The sequence below is a fragment of the Myripristis murdjan genome, chromosome 3 (genome assembly GCF_902150065.1).
Source record: "Myripristis murdjan chromosome 3, fMyrMur1.1, whole genome shotgun sequence".
Taxonomy (NCBI): domain Eukaryota; kingdom Metazoa; phylum Chordata; class Actinopteri; order Holocentriformes; family Holocentridae; genus Myripristis; species Myripristis murdjan.
Genome location: NC_043982.1, coordinates 29,178,363 through 29,205,450, shown reverse-complemented (window position 1 = coordinate 29,205,450; position 27,088 = coordinate 29,178,363). Strand labels below are relative to the sequence as shown.

The window sequence follows — 27,088 nt, the reverse complement described above, 5'->3', positions numbered from 1 at the left end:
CATTTTAAGGTCATTTTAAGGCCAATCTCACCTCTAAGATTAGAGGAGACAGAGTTGATCATCCAGTCCCAGAGATAAGAATAATACAGTACACAGCACACAGCAATTGCAGTAAGAAGGCAGCAATGACGCAGAGACCCCAATGCTCACACTGTGCTCTCATTATCTGCTGAGACTCCAGGTCTTCAATATTAGCCAACAATAAGCACTCTGCAGGACCATCTGCTCTGCCAGCACTGGTTATTTTAAGACTGAGAGAGACAGCCATGGAAAAGGAGGGGAGAAGAACGATATACCATGCTATTTGTGGAAAAAGAGAAGGTGAGGCCTGGAAAAGAGACTGAACATGAAAGTTGTATAAGACAATAAATAGAGTAAAAGTAATTTATGACTGCAGGTGACTTTGAAAGTGAGATTAGATGACATTTCCTCTGACCACAATAAAAGAAACATAACTTAACTACATCTCAAATCACAATCATTAACTGAATGGACCAAACTCTATGAAATGACAGCCATTTCATTTAAATGTCACTTTCTGAATGTCTTTCCATGATGTTGTCAAGATAAAGTCTACATCTATGTATGCAATGCATCATATGATGGCATAGCTACTGTAGTGTGTAGTGATTCACTGCCCACTGCTTCTGAAACATTCACTTTACATGGTTTCATCTGTTATTTTAAGATACAGTTTGGTGTCTGTTCTGTTGAGTGAAGCATTTCAAATCAACAGGACGATGCATCCCAATGAGTATTGCAATTTGCTTTTTGAACTATGCTCGAAACAGTTCAGAAACCTTCTGGGCTGCTTCAAGCCACTTGGGTCTATCACCTCAATTATGTCTGATTGTTGTTATAGTTACTGAGTGGGTCATTGCAAGCCAGTGAGATCAGCCATGTCATTGTTGCTATCATCCCAGCCAAGTGTTATTGCTTTGATGATGAGCAAACAATTGGGTGACATGACATGGGCTATATGTAAACCTACTGCAAGTGTAGGTCTATTGCCAATGTGCTATAGAAGAGTAATGTTTTGAGCAGTGCTCTCCTGCTGAGCCCTCTAGGGGCATAATGTGCCAAACTCAACTCAGCACCTGGGGTGGGACGTACCTCTTGATAACTCCCCTAACCTTATTTCCATTAACATACTGGTCAGCGATGTTCCTACATGAAAGGCACAAGTGATGGTAATATCTGATACTGTGTGTTAGCAAATTAATGTACATGTACAGGAGAAGCAGAATAAAAACAACATAGCTGCTTGAAAGTATGATCAATCTGGACACCAAATGCCAAAGCCATTCATCCTACACCCCCTGATGTGCACAACATGGTACATCCTCTATAGACCCTGAATTATAATGCAGCACAATGCTTTCCAAACATAGTCACCGCTGAACTCACAGTCCATACTACAACCATGTTACAAAAACACATACACTATATTACCAAAAGTATTCGCTCACCCATTCAAATGATCAGAATCAGGTGTCCTAATCACTTGGCCTGGCCACAGGTGTATAAAATCAAGCACTCAGGCATGCAGACTGTGAAACAAGACATTTGTGAAAGAATGGGCCGCTCTCAGGAGCTCAGTGAATTCCAGCGTGGAACTGTCATAGGATGCCACCTGTGCAACAAATCCAGTCGTGAAATTTCCTCGCTCCTAAATATTCCACAGTCAACTGTCAGCTCTATTATAACAAAATGGAAGCGTTTGGGAACAACAGCAACTCAGCCACGAAGTGGTAGGCCACGTAAAGTGACGGAGAGGGGTCAGCGGATGCTGAAGCGCATAGTGCAAAGAGGTCGCCGACTTTCTGCACAGTCAATTGCTACAGAGCTACAAACTTCATGTGACCTTCAGATTAGCCCAAGTACAGTACGCAGAGAGCTTCATGGAATGGGTTTCCATGGCCGAGCAGCTGCAGCCAAGCCACACATCACCAAGTGCAATGCAAAGCGTCGGATGCAATGGTGTAAAGCACGCCGCCACTGGCCTCTAGAGCAGTGGAGACGCGTTCTCTGGAGTGATGAATCACGCTTTTCCATCTGGCAATCTGATGGACGAGTCTGGGTTTGGAGGTTGCCAGGAGAACGGTACATTTCAGACTGCATTGTGCCGACTGTGAAATTTGGTGGAGGAGGAATTATGGTGTGGGGTTGTTTTTCAGGAGCTGGGCTTGGCCCCTTAGTTCCAGTGAAAGGAACTTTGAATGCTTCAGGATACCAAAACATTTTGGACAATTCCATGCTCCCAACCTTGTGGGAACAGTTTGGAGCGGGCCCCTTCCTCTTCCAACATGACTGTGCACCAGTGCACAAAGCAAGGTCCATAAAGACATGGATGACAGAGTTTGGTGTGGATGAACTTGACTGGCCTGCACAGAGTCCTGACCTGAACCCGATAGAACACCTTTGGGATGAATTAGAGCGGAGACTGAGAGCCAGGCCTTCTCGACCAACATCAGTGTGTGACCTCACCAATGAGCTTTTGGAAGAATGGTCAAAAATTCCTATAAACACTCTCCTCAACCTTGTGGACAGTCTTCCCAGAAGATTTGAAGCTGTAATAGCTGCAAAAGGTGGACCGACATCATATTGAACTCTATGGGTTAGGAATGGGATGGCACTTCAGTTCATAGTATGAGTAAAGGCAGGTGAGCGAATACTTTTGGTAATATAGTGTATGTATGTATAGATGAAATGTAGTGCTCAAAATGTAATGTAAAATGTTTTTCTATCATTATGTTTTCTACTTACACTATCTGGTGTCTCAGTCGTGTTCCATTGTTGGTGAATCTTACCTTCTGTCTAATCTCCTCTTCCATTTTGACAGGGGATCCCAGCTCAGCCACTTGTTTAACCCCTTCACTGGCAAAGCCACCGTACTCCCATAGCACATAGTTCTTCGAGTGGGATGCACCAATGATGGCTGACCAGTGATTAGCACGACCTGGAGAGGTTAGACAAGAAAACCATCTGATTCATTCACATATCCAATCTGTTCTCCAAATGCAGTAGCACAGTATTGTTCCATTAGAACAGCACTGGTAAAGATTATAAAATTGTGACGCCTTAAACTTATTTAAAGCATTTTTTGGTATGTTGTAAAATCAATGTTTCACTGAATGTCCCCACTGACAGTTTTGTTGCTTCATTACAGTAATTACTTTCTGCTTCTGTTGATTTTAAACTGTATCAGCCTGACTACAGTTCTCCAAGTGGGTCTATATTAGGGTAACCAGGCAGGAAATCAGGCAGAGCTTTGACATGAAGAAATGTTTTATTAAACAATGCCTTGTTTTCACTATCGTCCCAAGGTATATGGAGGTAATATACTTACTTATTGAAACATAATGCCCCAGGCCAATCTGAAAACTACATGAAACTGTTAAATGAACAGAGGTTCAAATAACCAGTCTAGGCAGAACTTCAATTTATTCTTGTCATGTCATCTCCTTTTTGCAATTCATGAGACTGTTTTGTGGTGGTGGATCACACTGATGCAGTGAAGCACTTTTGGGCTGGGCTGCAACGACATGCTTTGTTTTAAAACAACAGTATTAGTGATATAAGTTTACTAAAAAAAGGTTTAAAACATGTATCTAGATTTAACATTTCCTAAAGGTGGTTATATGAGTTCAAAATGTAGAGGGTTTAAATGTAAGATTATCGGTTTATCGATGTAAAGTGTGTGACTATCAATAAATAGAACAAAATCTCGGTCTCTGGTGAGTCTCTAGCAGAATGAGCAGGATTTCCCTAAAAAAAGTCAGCAAATGGGCTCATACAAAAATAATCCCTCTCAATCATCACTTATGACCCACTAGAAGTGTGTGGCAGTGCGTGTATCTGCAGAGACCCTGCCCTCTACCTATATTTTCTTGTTTTGGTGAGCTCAGGACTCTTCTGAGTGTTAGCTTCTGGGCAGTGGGTGTGTAGCTCCCAGCCAATAGCAGCACACAGTGTCAGATTGACAGCATGACATCCAATAGGAAGCTACGAAAATTCGTACCTACGAAAAAGGTGAAAAACAAAGTGGACAAAGCTTGTTCCACAACTAGACTGAATCTGGGTTTGGCTTTCATCCGCTGATGAGCACTGAACAAGAGGATGAGGAGTTCAAGTTCAAGTTCAAATTCAATGCAGTGTTGGCTTGTTTTCTGCTGGAGAAGTAGGTGCCTGGAGGTAATTTTTGTTTCTTAGGATGGCAGTGGAATGAACGCCGTCACCATCTGCTGCGGCAGCTAGCTTAATCAGTGAAGAGGGGCCAACTTTGAATATTGTGTTTACAACCAATCATGTTTATTTGATTTCTTAGACAAAGCCTTGCATTATTGCCTTACTTTGCTGTTTTAATGTAAAACTATCAAACTGATACCATGGCTCAGGAGAGAGTCAAACTTCTCTTCCATTGAAAACAGAAGTGATCATTGTCAGTGAGGGAGATGAGAGACAATCCCTTCTGAAAGCCTGTTGAAGAATATTAAAATAAACATATTACTATTAAACCCAACTGGGCTGATTGGGCTGGCTTCTCCTGTTACTCCACCCACTTCAAAAATGCAATAATTTAATTGCCTTAAAAGTCAATTACCTGCTATAAAAGTTGTAGTTTGTGGTTCCTTGCTTTGCTTGTCAGAACAAGATTGTTGAATATAAGAGCTACGGGACAGATAAAATGACATGGGGGTTGGGACTGTGGAGTTCTGTACTTGTGATTACTGGGAGGATGCAGTAGCGGAAGCATCCCTGATGGTATATCAAAGCCGACAGCCGAGGTCAAAACACTGTCTTTAAGGAAGCTGTGCATGACCAGCTGTGCGCCTGGCAAGGATGAGCTCCATGTGGAGATTTACCACCTTGGCCCAAAATACAAGATCAGCTGTCCACCAAGTATAAGATACCAGTCAAGTTACAGTAGACATTCATGTCTGTCTGGAGTGGATAATATTTGTAGAGAAGACTTTGAAGGAATTTAATGCAAGGTATACAGTGGATTTTTTGGCAAAATCACTAGGAAGTCATCAGTATATTGACACATATGTTTCCAGTGAATCATTTTCACTGAGAAACTTGCTGTCTTCACTTACAGACATTCACTCACATTTTTACAGAGGGGTAGAGAAGACTGATGGAGGGCTTTGTCACATGGTGAAATGATAATCACCTGAAGCTCAACGTCAGCAAAACCAACGAGCTTGTCCTGATTGTCATCCAGGGAGAGAAAGTGAAGAGTACCTTGGGGTCCAAAACTGGACAGGACAGTTAAGCCCTCTTCAGTGAGGGACAGATATTCTCCGTGAAGAGAATATTATGATGTCCTGGTGAAGTTCGACCTTTGACCTTTTAGATCTAAAATTTCATCACCTCAAAATGTTATCCTAGTAGACATTTGTGTGAAACTTTGAGATCATTAGCATATAGATTCTTGAGTTATGACCAAAATTGTATTTTGTGATGTCAAAGCAACCTTGTTGAATGACCTTTGATCACCAAATTCTCATCAGTTCATCATTGAGTCAAAGTGGACATTTGTGCCTGAAATATCACATTTTTATGAGAGAATGAGACAGACATGAGGTCACAGTGACCTTGACCTTTGACCACCAAAATCTGATCAGTTCATCGCTGAGACCAAGCAATCTCAGAACCCTTCGGCTATTGTCTGAAGATGATTTTAGCCTCTGGGGGTGAGGTTTACCTGGAGATAAGCTGGAAACCACTTGTGTTTTTTTTTTTTTTTTTTATAGGAGTCGAATGTTTCTCCACACTATATACACATTGATACTTTCTGCAGTTATTTTAGGCCCAGACAACATTTCTTCCAATTCACTCTGCCTCTTTTGCTCCCTACATGGACTGTTGACGTCCATAAAACCATTCAGACTGCAATTGGCAAATACTCGGACTACCTCAGAAACAAAAATGGAAAGCAGAATTCTTCCGATACTAAAATCTTGATTTGCCAACAGACTCTATATATGTATAGTCTGTTTATAGAGATTAGACTCCAAATGGATATGGATTCCAAATTTGAAGAAATTCTCTCAAGGTCTTCCTGAGATATCACTGAGATATCACTAGATTTTGTGGCAAGAAATTTCACAATTTTCTCTATTTTCTTGCTAGCCTTACTTTAGTGATTGTTTTTGGCTTCTCAAAAACTATAATAAATGTCAGTGTATGAAACAAGAAACAGGAGAATTTGAGCATGTCTAAATTTAAGCAATCTCCATATAATATCAGTGTCAGACAGAGAAAAATGTGCAGCACATGGAGGGACGTAAGCAGCCTTCTATACTTTGTTGGTGAGGAACGTTAGCTACATCCTCTTGGGGAAATTTAGGTTAGGTTCCCTATTCTATTCTTCAAGCACAAGCAGAGGACTCACCAGCCTTCTCTTGTCCATTATTATTGGCATTGTTGTCTCCTTTGTTACATCAGGTTGTCTAACTGAAGATAATTAGATAGTTGCATGGCAACAGGAATTACATGACGATTTTCCGCCCTTGGAGCTCTTGCGCTCTTGATTAATAAGAACACTCACAGGCATGGTTTGTGTTTGAGCATGAGAGATTTTATTTGATCATGGCTATACATTGTCACGATCAAGCCCCTATTCAACTATGCAAAGATAAAACTGCAAAGGCTAACACTCGGGGGCTCCTACAATTACATTTTAGCCCTATACTGATGATATTTTTCATAGAAAATATGCTGGCTGACGTGCACACATTTCACAAGACCATTTGAGGTTTCTTCAGTTACAGTTAACTGGTCCCTTTCGGGGACAATATCATTGATCTTTGAAATAATACATTTGCACTGTAAATTGCCCCATTAAATTGGCAAAACAGCACTAAATTGGTAGTCCTGAGGTTTGTGTTATTTTAAAACACTGATCTTTCCACTGATCTTGCTTACAACACGACACGGAAGCTGGTCAGAGTGTCAGGTTTGTACCTGCTGCATCAAACAAAAATAAAGTTTCCAGCAGGGATTTCGAGCCATTTTGCCTTGTGATTTCGCAATTGGTTCTGCTGGGCTTGGAATTACAATCATAGGCTATATAAGATCACAAAAGATAGTTTACACAGATTTATTACACCATTCTATGTAGTTTTTATCTGAGGGCTACACAGCCGCACATAGAGGGGAAGAAAGGTAGATCAGCCATGTAAAAATAGAGATCAGCTGGATGCTGCCCACAAGGATGCCCTGAAGCTCCAGTGGTTGGAGTACCTTCAGCTGAATGTAATGGAAGCGTTCTCCTGCAGTAGACATGCCACACGGTGGCCATGCCCGATGTATTTTCCCTGTAATAAGCCATATGTCACACTTTTTGCCACTGCTGGAATCTAGTTGAATACCCCACAGAGAATAGTGCTGTTTCCATAACTTATCCAGCAAGCTCATTTTTCACTTTCCATTTTTTTTTTTTTTTTTTTTTTTTTTTTTGTGACCATATTAGTACTTTTCTTTTTTTGGCGATGCAGGCATTTCAAGGGCATTTTTCCTAAAACCTTGTAACTCTGTGACCCTGGTGGGCACACATTCATTGCCAGTAATTTGATAGATTCAGCACTATGGCTTGGTTAGCAGTTGAATTCATCATTAGGACATTTGACCAAGGTTCAGGGGCATCTTATACGGTGGCTCACCACTAACTATGTGAGCTTTTGACTTGAAATACAGATTTTCTCTCTCTCTCTCTCTCTCTCTCTCTCCCAAATCCCAGTGGTTTTAATTGCATGCTTGCTCATGCCCTTAATTATAGGTGTGTACTGTAAACAGGTGTAATGATCTATACTGATTTATTATAGGCTACACGTCACATTTTCTTTTTCTAACTTTTATTTGTTGCAAACTAGCTAACTCTGATATTGGCTTAGGTTTTGGTTGTCTGCAGCATTTATTAATTCATATGCCACACCCTCTTATTCCTATTCTGTGTCACTGCAGCCCATCTCACCATTCATCAGAAGGCAGTGAAACATCGGATGCTCTGTGATGGATTTAAACAATTTAGAGAGTCCCTTCCCCTTTACTTGCATGTCTTTGGACTGTGGGAAGAAAGCAGAGCACCCAGAGGAACCACATGAGAGCATGCGGAGAACAAGCAAACCCAGGACCTTAATGCAGTGAGGCAACAGCGCTGACTGCTGAACCACTATGTTACAGTGATACCCTTCCCCTATAAGTAAGACACACACACCAACACACTCACACAAACATCTCATTTTAACACCTAGGAAGCACAGGTGTCAATGTAGCCCATATTTCTCCTTTCCCATTCCTGTGTTCTACATCGGCAGGCCCATCTGGCTATCACATTCAGAGTAGCATGAAATAGTGTTTTGCATGTGTCTCATTGTTTTCTAAACATGAAGATATTTAATGTTTAATGATCATTATTTATAATTTTTTTCTATTTGGAAATTTGTTATTTCAAAGCTTAAAATGGATCTCCCTCTCCCCTCCCCCTTGTCTGTGGCTACCTGTCTACAGTACTCCTGTTCATTGTCACCATTTGAATTTCCTTCCAAAACTCCTTTTAGGTGGGGGTTACAAATGTACGAGCACTCTCATTGGCTTATTCCTTTTTCCTGTAGCCAAACAACCTCAACTCTCTGCTGTGGACAACAACCCCCTTTATTCAGGTATAAATTTGAAAGCACCTAATTTACAGGCCTCCCCTTGGTGCACCGGGAGTCACAGAGTCGGCACTCTCTTTATTTATCATTATTGTAAAAAAATGAATTTGATGAAAGATTACTGGTTCATGACACACCTGTACACTTTGCTTCATTTGTCTCTTTGTCTATTCTAGATTGATCTTAGAGGGTGGGAGGGGTGTTACATTTCAGCTTTGGGGCACAAACTGATTTTTAGCAACCAGTTCATAGTAAACTGTATTGAAAGTACATTGTCATGGCATAAGTATATACATTATCTTACGTAATAACTCACTGCAATCCCTCAGTAGGACAAGCCCACCTTTATAAAATAGAATGGTAGAGCTCCTAGACATTTTTTCTTTTTTTCCTTTTGTGGACATTATACCATTTATTTTTGTTTTATTTTGAAATCTTTTTTTTAACCAAATTGCACTGAAAATATCTGCATAAGACTGCTGAATAAAACCACTTGGAGTGATGAACATGTTTTTCCAGACGGCTCTTTGCAGTGCCTGATGGCTGAGCCAACTTTACATGCCGTGCCACCGTCTGTAGCTCACTAGCTGATTAACTGTTTTCAAGTAGCATGGTTTCTCTTGTTGATTGCTAGTAGCATGGTTCTTTCTATATTTACTCTTTACAATGTTGACATATTGGCTTACAATTTGGTTTCTGGATGTCCCAAGCAAGCAATGTCACCCATCCCATTAGACTACTGACAAGGCCAAAATCAAAAGAGTTTATGTAGGGGTTGGTGAAGCAACTTTGGCTTCATTTCTTTATCTCCAACATTTCTTATCTCACACCGATCAATCGGTGCATGTCCAGTGATGTACCAACACTCATACACTCAGACTAAAGTCCTGCACCGGGTAACCTGGAAAAAGTGTGTGAAATGGGTGATTTTTTTTTTTTTTTTTTTTAGGTAAGTAAGACACAGGTAGAGACACAGGTAAAAATGTATTATATGTGAGCAGGCTGTGGGTGAAATAAAAATAAGAAACAAACAAGAAGTGAAAAAGAAACAGTCTAATGTGCAACATCCCGAGTTACTGACTATGTTTTTGTTGTTGTTGTTTGTTTGTTTTTTAAAATCGTGATACGTTACATTACCTCCTGGAATAACATCCAACCATGTCAAAAAATAACAAGAACCAAAAAAATAAATAAATAATAACACGGCGAAGTCACTGTCCTGACTGACAGGGAGTGACAGCGATCAAAGTCACACATCGATCATCATCAGCATGGATGAAATGATGAACATCAGATCGTTGAAAATACATCTTCTTAGGCAAGTCAGACATATGGGAGGAATTCAGTGTGATTTGATAATGACATCGTCGGCGACTTCGCTGTTCAGACAAACTGAAGTGTAAACTTTTCTTGAAAAATAACTCTTTTTAAACAGAATGGGGACTGATGTTTGATCTCAAGTCGAGGATCTTGCATTAACAGGTCAGGTCAGGTCCAGAATTGATTTAGAGAAAACTGCAGGTATTGAAGCGCAGTATTGAGCTCTGCTGGTTCAGGTCAGACACGGGTTTGTAAAACTGGACACATGTAAGACTCAGGGCTCTAGTTTCGCAGACCAGGCGAGGCGGGGGCGTAGCGCAGATGCGCTTCGCCAACTGGGTGTGGCCAGGCGGATTTTCCAAGTTTGGCACGCCGTTCTCGGTGGCGCAAGTACTCCGCCGTTCCTCCTACCGGCGGAGGGGAGGAGAGAAGGCATGGAGTGGGTTTGACACAGCCGATTCACATTTAACCAATCAAATGAGCCCCTGTCCTCGCCTTTAAAATGCGCTGCGTGAAGGCGTAATGAAAGTTTACACAGCTGACAAGGAGGTCTACTGCCGCAGGCGGAGCGGAGCTCAGGAGACCGGCGCGGAGCGGAGACCGGCGAGCAGTGCGGACACGTCACCAAAACCTCACAGGCAGGCTTCCGGGATGTCAGGCACATGAACGATGCAATAAATACAGAAAAAAACACTATTCAATGCTACGATCACAATCAGCACATACATATATCTCCATATCAACTGTCCCGTCACAGCTGATGTCAGATCAAAGGAGATTGGCACCGTTTGTGCTGATTGTGAGGTTTTGGTGATGTGCGCCAGGCAGCCAAACTTCCACTGCGCCGGCTCCGCTCCGCCTTGCGCGGAAAGTAGACGTGGTTTCAGATGGCGAGCTTTTGGCGCACCTCGGCGAAGCCTTTTGGCACAAAACTGTCACTGCGCCAAGCCGAATCTGTCGGCACCTCCCCCCGCTGCGCCACCACTCCCATCTCCGCGCAAGTCCGTCTGCGAAACTTGGACACTGTCCGCCTCTGCCGTTTCGCCGGTCGAAACTAGCTCTGCGCGGGGTTCGCCTCACTGCGCCACCCCGCGCTGCGCCGGGAAACTAGAGCCGTCAGACTCAGATTTGTAACATTTATTATAAGTGGCTATTTTTTATTGCTAGGTGGTGTCCGTCTGATATTCTTGTAGATTTGTAACAGAATAGCCTGATCTCCTGTATAGTCGCTACTTGTGGGAGCGCTCATTATTCTTTTGACATAGGCACTGGGTTTCTGTATGACTGCTCACTTTGAAATATAACACAAAGGACTGCAACATCTCATGTAAATTATCCTCAGAGAGGCAGTGATCTGTTGTTTTAAGGACTGTCCAAGAATGACTACTTGCAGCAATGTCTGTTCATAAACAGAGCATGTCTGGTTTGTTTTATTTGGACATCATTACAAAGTAAAAATCACAAAGCAGTTATTGGTTGATCATTGCTGCCTAATAATTTTATGAGGCAGAGGAAGACTACAATCTAGGTGTAGCTGCAGCGTTTAAGGGTCTTGTTAGAGCTAGGAAAAAAGTGTATTTTCATGCAAATAAGCTTTATGTTTTGTCAGGAGGAAGGAGTTGCATTCTGCTCCACAGACAGGAGATGGAGGCTGGCTGACAGCTTTGTCTCTTTTTTGTTTGTTTTTTCTTTTGCTTTTATTTAAGTGTGTATGTTTTTGGTCTAGACTTCAAATTGGCTATTACTTCACTCCTCTGCTTGGTCAGTAGGGGGATGTTTAACTCTCTCTCTCCCTCTCCCTCCCTCTCTCTCCCTCTCCCTCCCTCTCTCTCTCTCTCTCCCTCTCCCTCCCTCTCTCTCTCTCTCTCTCTCTCACTTTCACTCTCACTCTATCCTATCGCCATAACTAAACTGTTTTGCCAGTCACACAATTTTTACACCCTCTGTCCGAGAGGGCTGTCATCTCTTGGGTTGAATTGCCATGTTTTGCTGCATGACTTACAATGGGAACAAGAGGGAGAAAGAAAATAGAACTGTCAAGGTTATCATGTTAGCAGCAAAAAAAAAAAAAAAACTGTTGGCCTGTTTTATAGTGACCTTCTGGTCTCAGAATGTGTGTCACCACACTGGTCGAAAACTCCATCCCTGTGCTTGAAGGATATGTAGTAAAAATAGAAGGATGACATGTGACACAGCACCATATCTCAGGCTATACAGCAAGAGGTGCCAAACTGCTGCTTGCTTCTGAAGAATAGACACTTAAACTCCTGCTTTGCTATAACGGCTGTTGAGAAATATGTTGACTTGGCAATACTTTACTCAGGCTTTGGCATGTAAATCCAAACTCCAGTTGTGTTCATAGACAGTGATTAGGATTGTACAATGTGAGCAGTATTATAGCTAATGGCTGGTTACCTGGGATATGACTTTGTGTTGGTACATAATCAAGGAGAAATGCAATTGTGGTTTCCTAAGAGTCGGGATGAAATCAGTAACCATGCAGCTTGCCCTTTCTTCTTTTAAGTTGATCCATCTTTGAGCTGTGTGTATGTGTGTATGCGCATGAGAGTGACTCACATACCAACTGTTCCCTCCCATATAAGCCAGTAAATTAGGGCTCCTCTCGATCTGTGGGTTTATCTTACTCCTCTCTAATCAGTATATTGATCTGAGCTCGATTTCGAGAGGAGAGCTCCATTCACACCTTGAGAGTCAGGCTCAAGGTTATATACAACAGATCACCCCCAAGCACAGTAACTCACCACCCACATGTGGGAAACATATCCTAGGTACTTCTGGGGCTACAGTGTTATAATCGAGATCAAAAGTGCGATACACAGCTGAGGTGAAGTGAAAGAAGAATAAGAGCAGTTTGTGCTTACGGGGATAGTCTTTGGGATGAATCTTCTCTGACCAGTTCCCGTAGAAGGTGACTCTGTACTTGGCAGTTCCACAGGCACAACAGTCGAGCAAAGGCTTGTCTGTGGTGTCCCCATACAAAGACTCTGCACACAAAACAGAAATGGAAGGAGGGTCAGACAGAGGCAAAAAGAGAGAGAAGCAGACAGACAGATGCAGAAGAGGCACAGACAGACACAGAACGAGTGCTCATTAGTGTAATGAGCAGATGATTGCTGTGCCCAGCTAAATGATACAGTGGTGATGAGGTGGTTAAAGGGAAATGGGAGAGGGAGGGCAGCAGAAAAGGGGAGGATGTGTAAAAAGCGTCTTTGATCTGCTGGCCAGTGTGGCATCCAGTGTCATGCACAGCTAGGGGGTCACACTCATTTACGATCATTCACATGCCACGAGAAGATTTTCCTGCATCAGAGTCATGAAGGAAAAAAACTACAGTAAAGAAGAAAGACAAAAACGAAAGAATCAGTGGGAAGCAAAATTGGGTACCAGCGGGGAGACTGCATGGGGAATCGAAAATTCATGTATATTATTTATTCTGTGTCAGTAATAGAGGCCTACCTTTCTCGCACATTCGCTTGGTGAGTGAGCCTTCATCCTGGAAATAGATGATCCTTTTCTGTACAATGCTTGCCCTACACAAAGAGAACAAGGAAAGATGGAGGTGGTGAGAAGAGATGAGAAATTGTGGAGGGCAGCAGCAATTGTAAATGTAAAAGCAGGGGGCACAGGAAAGAGTGAAAGTCACAACACACAGACATCATGCTGGAAAATATTGGAGATCTTGAGAGCAGAGAAGCATTTTGGAGGAGATGCAAAGTTTGAAAGAAAAGAAAGAGAAGAGGGTGGGTTATTCATAAACATAATCTTCATGGACTTTTGCAAGACCTCTAAGAGCAGGTATCAGAGCCCACAGGGAAACCACTAAATCAGACACTCAGATCGAAGGATTCAATAGCTCTTACAAAGAGCACAAGATACCACTTATTAGCATAAAGACATACACTTAGCGGGGGAGCATCATAAGATGAAAATGCAAGGTTGCAGAGCTAAAAAAAAAAAAAAAGAAAAAGAAAGAAAGAAAAAAGAAAAGGACAAGAAAGTAGTTTTCCAGGAAAGAGAGTACTTTCTTTATATGTGGCAAGTCCCTTAGGCTCTTTTGGAGAAAAATACACACAAATGCACACACTTATGCGCTATGCAGAGTTTAGGAAAAGAGAAAGGCTATGCACTGTGTCACAGATAAGACTGACTGACAGGCAAACAGTAAAGTTTTTCCAAAATGAGGGGCCTGGCAGGAGAGAGCTTCTCTAGATAGAGCTGTCTTAGAGGCTTGATCCACTGGGTAGTGAGGAACACAGGTCTGAGAGGGGCCTTGACATGTAAATCAGCTTCGAACAAACCCTTTCAGAGGCCGACAAACTTGAGAAAACAACAACAGAAAACAAGCCTCCAGGCACCTAACTTCCTCACAAACAGCAGCCGTGGCCGCAGGGAGGTTTCCATGGTGATAGAAGTGAACACTGAGGTGCTGGATGGAGGTGCTGGGCTGGTGTCTGATCCAGGTGGGCCCAGTCCAGCTGGACTGTTTAGATAGCATTAGTTCTGGAGTAACAGGCTAAGTTGAGCTGAGCTGAGCTAAGCTGAGCCAAGCTGAGTTGTGCTACGCTGATCCCAGCACTGCCCCCCCACACCGCCACCACCACCACCAAAATAAAAGAAGAAATAAAGCACAGACACATGAGGGCAGGAAGGTGTACACTAAACTAGAAGATCAAAGAGTTTCTCCCAAACCCACAACTGCAGTATCACTTACATCTAAGTTTTATTGGACAGCATTATTCTAAACCAGTTCCAAGACAATTCAAACCTGTCCTGTACGTGTCTCCTGCCACAAACTCCAAGCTGGTTTTCAGGGACATTATTACCACTTTTACCCAAAGCATGCAGGTTTTACACTCATACCCATGGATCACACACTAAAGACTAGGCAAGCCTGGTTTAACTGCACCGGCCCTGCTGCCTGACAGGATTACTGACCCTATGAAACACAATGTCAGCCATACCCTATTACTGTAACACATCTGGCTACACAAGCAAGGATGCACAACAACAGATTAAATAAATTATATTTATCAATATACTGTATCGATATTGAGATACACCGTAATAGCTTAAGGTAGGCTACTAGCTAAACCATATTACAGTCACTGTAAATCCTGCAAAACTATAATGTGATCCCTACCATCCATAATATATTCATACAGCTATGAGCAACCTTAATATATTCACACAAGCTGGCTGCACACCAAACAATAAAATAACAAAGGCAGAAGGCAGCCCCAGTGTCCCACCTCTATTTTAACTTGTGTCACAATTTTCCAACGCAATCAAAATGTGGCATTTTCTTATATGTTTTCACCCCACGGTCTCTCATTACAAATACACTACGAATGCAAGTCACACTCCAATACAAAAGATGGTGATGTACTGGTAATGCATCATTTACATGAGTTTCAGTTTCAAAAATCCCCAAAGAAATGAGGAGGTGAGGGTAGACTCAATTAACCAAAGTGTGGAAAAAACAATTTCATTTGTTGAATCTGCCTGCTTCTCGTAGTTGCTAAAAGCTTAGATTCCGTGATTATTCTACATTTTGTGATGTGTACAAACAGTCCTGCCTAACAAAATGTAAAGCATGTCCTCTACCACAGAGTCTACATAGGTTGCATATTAGCGGATGACTCGTTTACACTTCTGCCAATCAGAGTCAAAGCTGATCCTGACCCAGAACTGTTGCAGGGTTTAGAAGATGGTACACAAAAAATGAAGATGATGAGCACAATTTCTTAGTTTCAGTTGCTTTTTTATAACGTGTTCTGTCGTGAGCGGGCCACTTCTGTTGCACCCATCATCTTCTTCTTCTTCTTCTTTTTTTTTTTTTTTTTTTTTTTTTTTTAATTCTTTTGGAGTTGAAGAACTTACCACTTTGGGCAGCAACTTGCAACTGTGATGTGCCATTTGGACAGCCTTTCATTTAGAGCACGGTACTAAAACACCAGGTTAACCTGTTTGCACTAATTCCCAGATGTAAGTGGGATTTAATTAGGACAGTACTAAAAAGGGTATATGTTTGATGATCCAGTGGCAGCAGGATTTTCAGACTTGGTCACAAAAGCCAGAAAACAGCTAAGCTCCACAGTAACCACAAATGAGAGCAATGCATCCCTATCAACACAGCACTGCCTGTTCTCTTAGTATAGTGCATCTGTTATTTTTTTTTTATGCAAGTGTGACAGAAGGATATCTTGAAAAGAGCTAGGCAGAGAATAGGGGGCAAAGTATTAGTCTTTCATAAAATGGAACACAATCACTGCAAATTTCCCATTTCACCAGGGAATAGTCATTGCAGGTCATAACCTGCACCCTGAGGAGAGGGATGTGAAGGAGGTATGCCAGCAGAGTAGAAGGAATTCCTCTCAGAAAGACGTGGATGAAACTAGTCGGGGTAAGAGACACCACCGGCACATCTCTAATTGTTCATGCTTTAATTCAATCTCACCCCAATTTCACATATCTTCCTGAGAGAGAGGAGCATACACTGCCTCACTGCTTGCCCACTTTCCTTAGCTGGCCAGACAATCAGGCAGAGTAATGCTTATTTAACATCCAATTTAAATTCTATCAATGAGATGCTATTAAGGCCTGACTCACTTTGCCGGCTCCACACCACCGATCCCAATCACCCAAAAAGTACTCTGATGTTTGTGTGTGTGTGTGTGTGTGTGTCTGTGTGAAAGAGAGAGAGAGAGAGAGAGAGAGAGAGGGAGGGCAGTAGGAAAAGCAAGAGAGAGATTTTCTATTTTTCAGTGGTGTCATTACCATTTGCATGGTCGGTGGTTGTGAAAAAAGACAAAATAATTTCCCAATTTGTTTTATCTGCTTCCACTCAAACCAATAAATTACACAAAGACAATTAATATATTTAGCCATTGCACAAACCAAACGATTTCACATTTAATTACTGTGAGGCTTCATGGCAATGGTGCCCTCTTGTCAGTAATCTGGCCTGTCAGTGGGTTCAACGAGATTAACAAGTTCTGACAGATGCATTTGGTTGTAACATTCATCTTATCACTGATACACTGTCTCACGCAGACAGCCCATCAGAAACACATTGCACTGCCCTCCATATCGCACGCCACAGGGAGATGACAAATAAATTGCTTCCCTCCTACAAATGGAAAGATAAAAGATAGTGGCAAGTTCAATGGTGCCTGCAATACTTGGATCATATTCTGATGTGATATACCCTGGGCCTGGGAAGCAACCGCCATGCAGTGGACAATATGGACTTGTTCGCGAGAATAGTTCCTCATTAAGAGTTTTGCTTTTTGTAATCAGACAATTGCAGGTCATGTTCAATTACACCATTAGGCTCCATTTTAATGAGATGAATGGAAACCAATTATTTTCTGACCAATTTAACATCAAGCTCAAGGTCTGGCCAGAACGCAGTTGGCTGAAAAGATAGACTAAATCCCCTCTTGCTTGACCTTACTGTGAGGGAAGTCATGCTTGGTAGGCTATATCTGATATTGCTTAAAGCACACTCAGGATAGAAATTCATTTAACAGAGATGGACAGATTTACAGAGGATTTGCCTGTCACTGAGCACCAGAGAATATAGATTTGATGGTAAGACCTCCAACTTCAGTGCTCTGAGTGCTGAGTTCAGAGCTCACAGTGTGCAGCCCAGCCTGACCCCATCATCACTGACCAGCCTTGGCCAGAAGCAAACCACCAAAGTCAGTCTTTCCATCCAAAAGAAGACAGCGACTGCTCGTCAATTATACTGTAGCAAACCATGAGGGAGGAGCAAGACTCCCAGGACAACATGTGAGTCAGAGGAGCTTGGTAGGAGAAGAACACACATACACACACTTCTAATTTTGTGGCCAGATGTTGTCTCTTTTTTTTTAAACTAACCATGATATTTTACAGGCAGGAAGACTGGCAGTGACGGCACTCTGGGAGATGAAATGGAATTAAAAACAAACATTACCCTGGCTTTACAAGTAATGAAATCGTCCTCTCCGAGCAGACCTATAATATTAGCAACCATTTCACGTGTGTGCATGTGTGCATGTGTGTGTGTGTGTGTGTGTGTGTGTGTGCGAGTGTGTCCGCATGCATGAGTTTGAGTGGGTACGGGTGCGTTTGTATCCTTGTGTCTGTGCTTATTTGGACTTTGTGATAAGCCGTAGCATACCAAAGTGTCTCATGGAGTAGCTGTCCCTTTCTATTCAGTGAGACTTATTAAGACTTTCGTTATGGCACACAAACACCAGGCGAGTCTCAAAGCAGTGACAATTGACCAGTGTCAGTCTGATTTTCACCAGCAATCCATTTAAACTGTGAGCTTCTTTATCTCTCCCTCTTCTTGTGGGGGTTTCTGTTTCCACTTTCACCCAAAGAGGGAAGGTGGAGAGTGAGTAGTCTGCAAAATATGGAGCTCTCAGAGAGACACCTAGCATAACTCCACAACAGCCGTCTCCAAAAAAATTGAGGTAAATGGGTATTACTGACCTGATGGGTACTGCTGAAGTGATTCCAAAAAGGCAAAAAAAAAATAATAACACAACTACTAAATGCATCTCATGCAGCATGATCCAAACCTTTTGGAACCAAGCAAATGCAACATGAGTGGAAGAGGTTTCTCTTGCAAGATCTAATTGGGCAGAATGAGCGGGACACACAAAGCTCAGGTGTGTGTTACTGAGAACTCTTTTGTTAATAGAGATAATAGTGAATTGTGGCAATTAATAGTGTAAATATAGATCATTTCCTGTCAGGATGTGATCATTTGGCTTCAAAGACTTGGAACATGCTGCCTGAGCTATATAGAGTTTGTTGTCAAACTAGGGTGTTGTGCTGCCTTCCTCTGTGATGTATGGACAAAGACACTTCATCTGTGTTTGAACTGCCACAGAAGTGAGTAGATAATGGCAAAATTTTCATTTTTGCATGAACAGTTCATTTAATCCCATCTCTATTGACTGTGCCCTGGTATTACAGCAACATCTCTGTCATTTTCAACTCCAAGCTGTGTACTCGCACAATTTTTTCCACTTTGTGCTTAACTGAATACATCATCCAAATGGCCTCCGTGAGGCTATCTTAGAGCAGATGTGCTGTACAGAATAACCTGTTGTGAGAACACTATTACAATACGACATGAAAACAGAGCAGGGAAAGATAAAGAGAGAGGGGGACAGACAGATAGAGAGGGAGGGAGGTAAAGAGGTATGGGGGGAAAGGGCAGAGGTTAGTAAGAGGACAAGATATGAAAACACTCCAACAGGGGAAAGAACAAGAGAGAGGAAGAGCACAATGTCAGAGAAGGAAATCATTTTTCTCTTTGGCAGTCACATAACAACACGCATTAATAAGAAATGCAATATTTTTTTTAACACCTCTACAAACATAAGAACAGCAGAGGGAACGATGTAAGTTATGCAGGAGCTAAAGCGACAGGGGAACTAAACACTTTAATAATGCAGTGATCAGACGGCCTTGTAACTCACAAACTCTCAGCATCCTCCTACCCTGCACCCCACAGACAATTTTCCCAAAGCACTGGATTAATAAATGGATTTCTGCCATGATCTGTCTTCAGCTAAGCATGTGACTGCCCCTCTGTATCCTAACAAGCCCAGGAGACACACAACAGCAGAATTGATTAGTGTCACTCAGCCATAGAACTAATAAATGTAATGAATAGTTTATGAAACCAGGCCTGTATGAAATGTTGATAAGACATTCTGTGTTTAACTATGGATAGGTTGTAGGAGGGGATGTAATGGAAGTTTGCTGCAGTTCATGTACATGTGGATTTGATACATGTGAGTAATGCAGCTTAGAAATCCCTGAGGAATACAACACGATACATATATAGCACCTGTTTAAACCCATAAGATATGCATGACAGCTTGAGTGCCACAATCCTGAAAAAGGATTAAAAAGGATTTAGTTTAAAATTTACGGCAAATTTGATGACAAAAACAGTTTTCAAACTTCAGTGAAAAACATGAATATTTTCCTATTTTTCCTATTTTTCTCCCATATTTCTCTTAAGTAACTGCTGTCATTATCCACAATGTGAGAATTGGAGTATCAGTATATAAAAAGCTATAGAGCATGTCCAAGCTTTCAATAGTCATCCACCTGCAGCCCCTCCCTCCAATTAGAGTGAGATGACTGAAGGTGAAATCAAACCTTGCAGAGCTTTTATTGGAAGGTAGCTGCAGACAGGTGCATCTCTCTAAGTTACTGAAACTCTTAGCTACAGCATTGGATGAATTAAAATTATCACAGTACAAGGACCAATTTAGCCAACAGCTTTAAAACGGTTGCCCTGGGGTGCCCCATAGCTCACCTGAGAGAGCATGTACCATATATCAAGGCTTAGTCCTTACCACAGAGACCTGTGAATCCAGCCCTTGCCCTTTGCTGCACATTATCCCCTCTCTTTCCCCTGCCTTTCCTGTCTCTCTCTATAATGTCACTATCAAATAAAAAAAGAAATCCTGTAAAAAAAAAACAAAAAAAAAAAAAAACTAAAAATAAGAGTAAAAAAATCAACAGTTGGCCTGCTGGGCTTTAAAACATAATCATATTCAGTTTCACCTCAGGGCATATCTATGTTTGAGTGAAGGACGCCCTTCTGCTTTAGGCTAATTGCAGGCTGAGAGTCAGTTGCTGCAGGCTATACGTACTTGAGGATGACACAGCCGGAGCCACTAGGGGGCGCAGTCCAGAACACCTGAATGCTGGTGCGTCTGCGAGGAGTGCTTTCTGTCACCGCAGGAGGACAATTTGTCATGAACTGTGTTTCCTCCTCATCAATGATCTGTATAGCATACACACAAGCAGGTACACACACACACACACACACACACAGAGAGAGAGAGAGAGAGAGAGAGAGAGAGAAAGAAACAAACAACATATTAGACATGATTAGAGTTTGACAACGCTGACAACATCCTCAGATGTGTCTTGAAAGACCTCCTCCTTAGGTATCTGGTTAATAAACATGAACTTCCTCTCTCACTGTGAGTGCCAGTAAATACCATAATCATCTGAAACTGACATTAATTGAAAACATTCTGAAACACACTGAGTTTGTTAATGAAAATGAGGCAAATAGCCATTTCATGAATCACTTTGAACAAACTAAGCACTCAGGTTGAAATAATTCAAATGTAGTAAAACGTTTGTAAAGTTACAGCTTTTTTAACTCAGAATTGAAGGGTTAAATGTTCTTTTGTGTGTTAAGCTAGCTCTATAATCCTTGAGATATTTTCAAACCCCACTGTATAGTCTGAAAAAATGCAGGCCATCATTGTGAAAATGCCTTTGTAATATCTTGCCTTTTTTCATCCAACAGCAGAAAATAGGGTTCTCATCTAACAGTAGCAATATGAGCTGGATGTGTGCATGTGTGTGTGTGTGTGTGTGTGTGTGTGTGTGTGTGTGTGTGTGTGTAGGGGATAGAGGAAGCGGGGGATGGCTGTGGCTCCAAGTGGAGATTCCCTCATTCCAGTCCTCATTAAATCTATCATTTCCATTGTGTTTGAGACACAAACCACAAGCTCCATGTGAACGGCCAACACAGAACAATAGAGCTGGATTTGCCATTTGACCTCAAACAACGAAGTGATCAATCCAGTCTAGTGAATGGGTGGCACCTTTCATTGAAACCTACACGTCTCCCTCTTTAAATGGTATGTTACTCTAGCAAGCTGGACTTCCCATCCAGCTGGAAGATAACAGGATAGAAATCTGAGACAGAGGTGAAAAGTGTGTTCCACAGAATGCACTCTATTTTTTAACTGTTTAGTTTATTCTGGTTGTCAGCTCTCTAAAACAGGGTAGGCAGTTTCAATAATTGGCTTAACACCACAAATTTATCTGATGTACAACATGGTGAACATAAATCGTGATCATCATCATCTTTCTTTCTTTTATTCACGTTATGAAATGTAATTTATTTTCATGGTTTGCCCATTTGGTGCACATCAGTATGTACACACTGGATCAGCTCTAGCATTCACGTCTTGATATTCTCTTCTGTCAACAATGATATTTTTCAGTATTACTTAGTTCAGTCTTTAGATTGGCAGACTTTCAGCAACAAAAGTGCAAAACACCAAATGGCAAGCTTTACGGATGTTCTCCAGACACACATAATTAAAAGGTCCTCAACAGATAAATGTGATCAAAAAGGATGTAGCTTGAAGCCTTAGCTTATTGCATATACCCTTCTCACAAAACAGAATTATTACATAAGCAGCAAAATAATATTAATATAATTTAAAATAATATAAAATTCATAAGCTCAAAGGCTATGACACAAAAAGACAAACTGAAAATGAACAACACTATGCCATTGACCTTCCTGACCTTCACAAGTAGCTGTTTTTGTTTGCTGTATTAGACTACCATGAGACTGCTGTCGAGCTTGCATGAGCTGCATACAGCCTCACACTGCGCAGTGCAGCACATAAGCTTGTATTCACTTCCCAGACACCAAAGATCCATTTGACAGGAAGTGACATCAGGGCAGTAAAAACAAGGAACTTTCTCATCCATAAAGCTGTCAACAGGGAATTTCCTTTGTCATGCCATATTATCAATAAGTTGAATCTGAAGGTTGATTGTGTGTGGGTGTGCAAGTGCAAATGGTCATGTACAAGAGAAAGCACTAGGCCTGTGTCTGGCCTGTGTGTGTGTGTGTGTGTGTGTGTGTGTGTGTGTGTGTGTGTGTGTGTAGCCCATCCCAGCCTGAAAGATTATAAACCCCCCCCCTGTGTTCCCATGGTTTCTGACAGGCATCCTTGGCCTGGCCTGACTGGACAAGAACACATGTTAGAGCCTCTGACATCCCATGGGAATGCATTAGACACCATCTGTGAAAAGAAGCAATCAATTTGCTGCAAAATGACCTATGACCCTCCCCCCCTTTTCTCTCTCTCTCTCTCTCTCTGTGTGTGTGTGTGCGCGCACGTCTCATGCACAACTTTGTTAATCTTCAACCAAAAAAACAGTAAGCGAGCAAAAGTGAAAAAAAGAAACTCCACGTTTGTGTCTTAGTAAGACATTGTACAATAGAGTGTGTAAGTGCTTGTCTGTGGCAGCTGGTCAGGCTCAAACATTAATATCTGATGTCGATCTAGTTGACATAACATGGGGAAGTGAGAGAAATGACTGCAAAAAGGTATGAAATGGAAAAAGTTAAATGTCAGAGCTTCCTGTTCCATTTCAGCCTCTGCTGCAGACCCTGCCTTTATTAAGTGATCCTTTGGGAGGATGTACAGATGATGCACACATGATGTCTTGAGTCACCTCTGCCACTATGTGCCACTGTTGGCAGTAGCTAACCTAGGCTATGTCAAATTCTACACAACATTTCACACCTCACACATTTCCATTTGCCTTTACGTGTTCTGTCATTTCACCTTGTTGAGAGGTGATGTTTCGTCAGACGTTACTAGCGTTGCCAGCAAGTGTTTGCTCTCACCCACATATACACACATACACACACTCATTCACGCACACACACAGATACACACAGTTCTCCCCAGAGAGCTCAATAAAAGTGCTTTTCATCAAGCCGGGAGCTGTCCACAGACGGCTGAGATGGAGCACAGCAGTGGATTTCCAATGAGCTGTATGTTAAATAAAGCCTGACGTTTTCTGTTGATGCTTCTTTCTCTCTCTCTTTTCTCTTTGCGCTTGGAGGATGGCCCACCCAGGGTGCTTTCAGGAGGGAGGAAGGGATTTGTGTGTGTGTGCGCGCGTGCATATTAGCATGCTAATGTGTGTTTGGGCATGTGTACATGCTGTACATCTCTGTGTGTATCTGTAGCCATGCCGCATGTGTGTGTGTGTGTGTGTGTGTGTGTGAGAGAGAGAGAGAGAGAGAGAGAGAGAGAGAGAGTGTGTGTGTGTGTGTGTGTGTGTGTGTGTGTGTGTGCGCGCGTGCCTGCTCTTTCATATAAAAGAAATAAAACATGAAAGATAGTACCATGCAGGTGAAGAAGGGGGGGGATCTCTTTGGGCAGCAGGTTATTTTTATAGAGCTGTTAGAAGGTGCCTGTAACAAGATAGGAGCTCTTTCACAGATATGAAAAGACTTTGAACCACTCAAAAAACGCAAAAGGAGTCCAACCCAAGGCACTTTCCAATAATAAGAAATGCCTTCCTTGTACTTTTGATGCAAGCATGCAAACAAAAAACTGTGATTTCACATGCTCTCAGTCAGATATCTGGTCTACGTAACATTTTCTGAGCATGCCACAGTTTTTCACTCAGTCCCATCTGTGTGCGGAGTTGAGTGATTGAATGTGACTGAATGATGCAGTGTTTCCCCTTCTTAGCCCCAGCGTTTAGCGTGCTCTGTCACACCATGCTGCGCTCTGCCATACAGCAGAGGAGCACGCTCAAGGCTGGCACTAAATAACAACAGCATGAAATCAATTGCAAGGGCAAATAAAACAGAAAAACAGAAAAACCTTGCGGCTGTTAACGGTGGGTAATGAGATGTGAGGTACATGGAGAAAAGAATAGAATGTCCCTGTGTTTTTATGTCCTCCTCTATTCAAGGTTCACACAAAGTGCCATGGTGTGGCAGCAACTGTGATCAGTGCAGCCTAAAAGCTAGTGTGCAAACATCTTCTCATTTCATACGTCATACATCAATCAAACAGAGGATTTTTACTGGGAAAGTGACTGAAATTAATGGATTCACAAGATTTTGAAAAGGTAGCTCCTGAAACCAATGTAGTAGCTTCTTCTTAACAAGGTCTGGCTTCAGAAAACATACAGGACAAATTCAAGTTCTGGGCAAGACTGGAAAGTTGGCTGAGTGAACAGCTGAGGGCTAGACTGCGTGCCTATAAGAATGCACATTGTTCTCTAAATGTGAAGGAAATACATACCGCTATTCTCTGTAAACTGCTCTTTAGTGTTGTCCAGTCCTAGAGCAATTTATGCCTATACCTGGGTTTGTCTGAATTCCCACTGAAACCCTAGTAATATCCTGTGCACTGAACGATCCATGAAATTCTTAAAACCGCAGTACTGACATGGATGAAAAGAAACACTGAGAGCACATTGTGCACCAAGCGGTTCAAGAGCAGAACAAGGACCAATAAAGAAGAACGAATTTGAAAACCATATATCTTAAACCAAGTTAAGCGGTAACACGTCACAATAAGAGTACAACAATTAACGTTCGTTAACGGTACTTAATGCCATAATGGTTAATTAACTGTTAGTTAATGATTATTATGGCATTTACTAATGTTAATAATATCTACAGAAACCCTTAAATAACATATAAATTAATACCTCAGCATGAACAGCATTAGTACATGATTCTTAGACACATTAGTTAGTTAACTGTTACTTAATGTTTACTACCTGTTACTTAATGTTTATTATGGCATTAACTAACGTTAATTGTTGTACTCTTATTATAAAGTGTTACCAGTTAAGGTTTCATGGTTTTTTAGTCCTTACCATGCTGTTGTGCATCAGATTGACTTGTACTGGTTTATATCTATCACACAAAGTCAGCTGAAATTCTTGACTGGCCAACATGTTACGAATAAGCTAATTATGTTAATTCGTTGATTTGAGTGGTGAGCCCCCCTTTGTCTTTCCATCCACACTCTCACACACATTATCAAACTCCAGAGCTCTCCTCATTGTCCCCACTTCTCTGCTTCTCACTCTGCATTGTAATTAGAGAAGCCTTGTATCACATATTGTATATGATAATTATTGCATGTGAGCAAGAGCACCCTCACTCTCTCTCTTTCTTTCACACTCTTGCCCCCACTGTTCCTTTCCCTCCTTCCTACAGTACGCCGGCTGGACCTGACTGTGTAAATTGCAAATCAGGCTCTCAGCCATGCCAGTTGTATGTTTCCCTGTATGCATGTATGTTTGCATTGTGCATACAGAATCCCACTAATTTCACACATGTGGGAAACCTGAATAAATATAGCTACACGGACCTTGGAGAGCATGGTCCCCTCACACCCTATTTTTCACAGTCACACAAGAAAACATATAACAGCTATAGCCTAGGGGGCTCCTCAATAATGTTATTATGGGAGGTGAGGTGAGAATAATCACACTTTCACACTTCAAGACCCCGCTGGAACAACAACAAAATAACTTACACAGGACGGATGTGCAAGGAAAATCTGTCAAAAGCAGTCTCTCTCACCCACTCTCTCTCTCTCTCTCTCTCTCTCTCTCTCTCTCTCTCTCTCTCTCTCTCTCTCTCGCCCTCCCTCCCACCCTCTCTCCATCCATCTAGCTATTGATGTTTTCTCTTGTCGCTCTCTCTTACATACACATCATGCAGAGTGTGTGCACCAGAGTCCAGAGGCAGCATATGGTGTTGGTATTAGCATGATGCCAGGTGTGGTCAGCTGTGTTGCCTTGCTGTCATTTTTGACAACTGCGACCCATCAGACATCCAACACACCAAAGGGACACTTCTTAAATTGAAAAGCTTTACATATCGCTGACATGAAAAGTGGAACTATTTAATAACTTTGGTTTAACCACAGTCCTGCAGGTGAGGATGAGCAATGGTCCATTTTCCATGTCACAATGCACACTTATATCAGAGGCATAATTACCCAAGTTGTTTTCTGTCATGTTCTTACCTGGAAATTTCCAGCATAGTCCTCATCTTTGTCTCCTTCCCTGCCCTCCTTCAGGGCAATAAGGGTGAACCCTCTGAAGTAAGAGGGACTGGTTGCAATCAAAGTCACTGGAGAAAAGCAAACAGGGGTGAGACAGCAAACATCAACTGGCAGAGAGCGATGTGAAGCTGAAACAGAATCCTAAAGCCTCACACAGACTGAAGTGAATGCCATTTTCTACCAGTCTGAGGGCTTTTATTTAGAAATTATAATAAATTTGATGCATGTTAGTGACCAAAAAGAAAGATGTTTTACCCAAATGTGTAGCATTTTAATAAAATCGCATCTAAAGTAACATAAAGTGAAATGTTGAGGGCATCATTTCCAGTGATGTCTTTGAAATAGTTATGCAGGACTGGAAAGGATGTGATGTAAGTTAGTTACACATAATTATGTGCCAAG

At 41.8% G+C, this 27,088-nt stretch overlaps 1 protein-coding gene across 2 annotated transcripts in view; it reads right to left on the bottom strand.

The window, feature by feature from the left end:
• spon1a (spondin 1a) overlaps window positions 1-27,088 on the bottom strand; it is a 96,511-nt gene that overhangs the window by 68,214 nt on the left and 1,209 nt on the right. For both annotated transcript variants that reach the window (XM_030075946.1, XM_030075950.1), the window contains exons 2-6: window positions 26,648-26,754; window positions 20,678-20,811; window positions 13,461-13,534; window positions 12,866-12,988; window positions 2,811-2,959 (exon numbers count right to left, since the gene is read on the bottom strand). In XM_030075946.1, coding sequence (XP_029931806.1) covers window positions 2,811-2,959; window positions 12,866-12,988; window positions 13,461-13,534; window positions 20,678-20,811; window positions 26,648-26,754 — 587 coding nt within the window. The remainder of the gene's footprint in view (window positions 1-2,810; window positions 2,960-12,865; window positions 12,989-13,460; window positions 13,535-20,677; window positions 20,812-26,647; window positions 26,755-27,088) is intronic.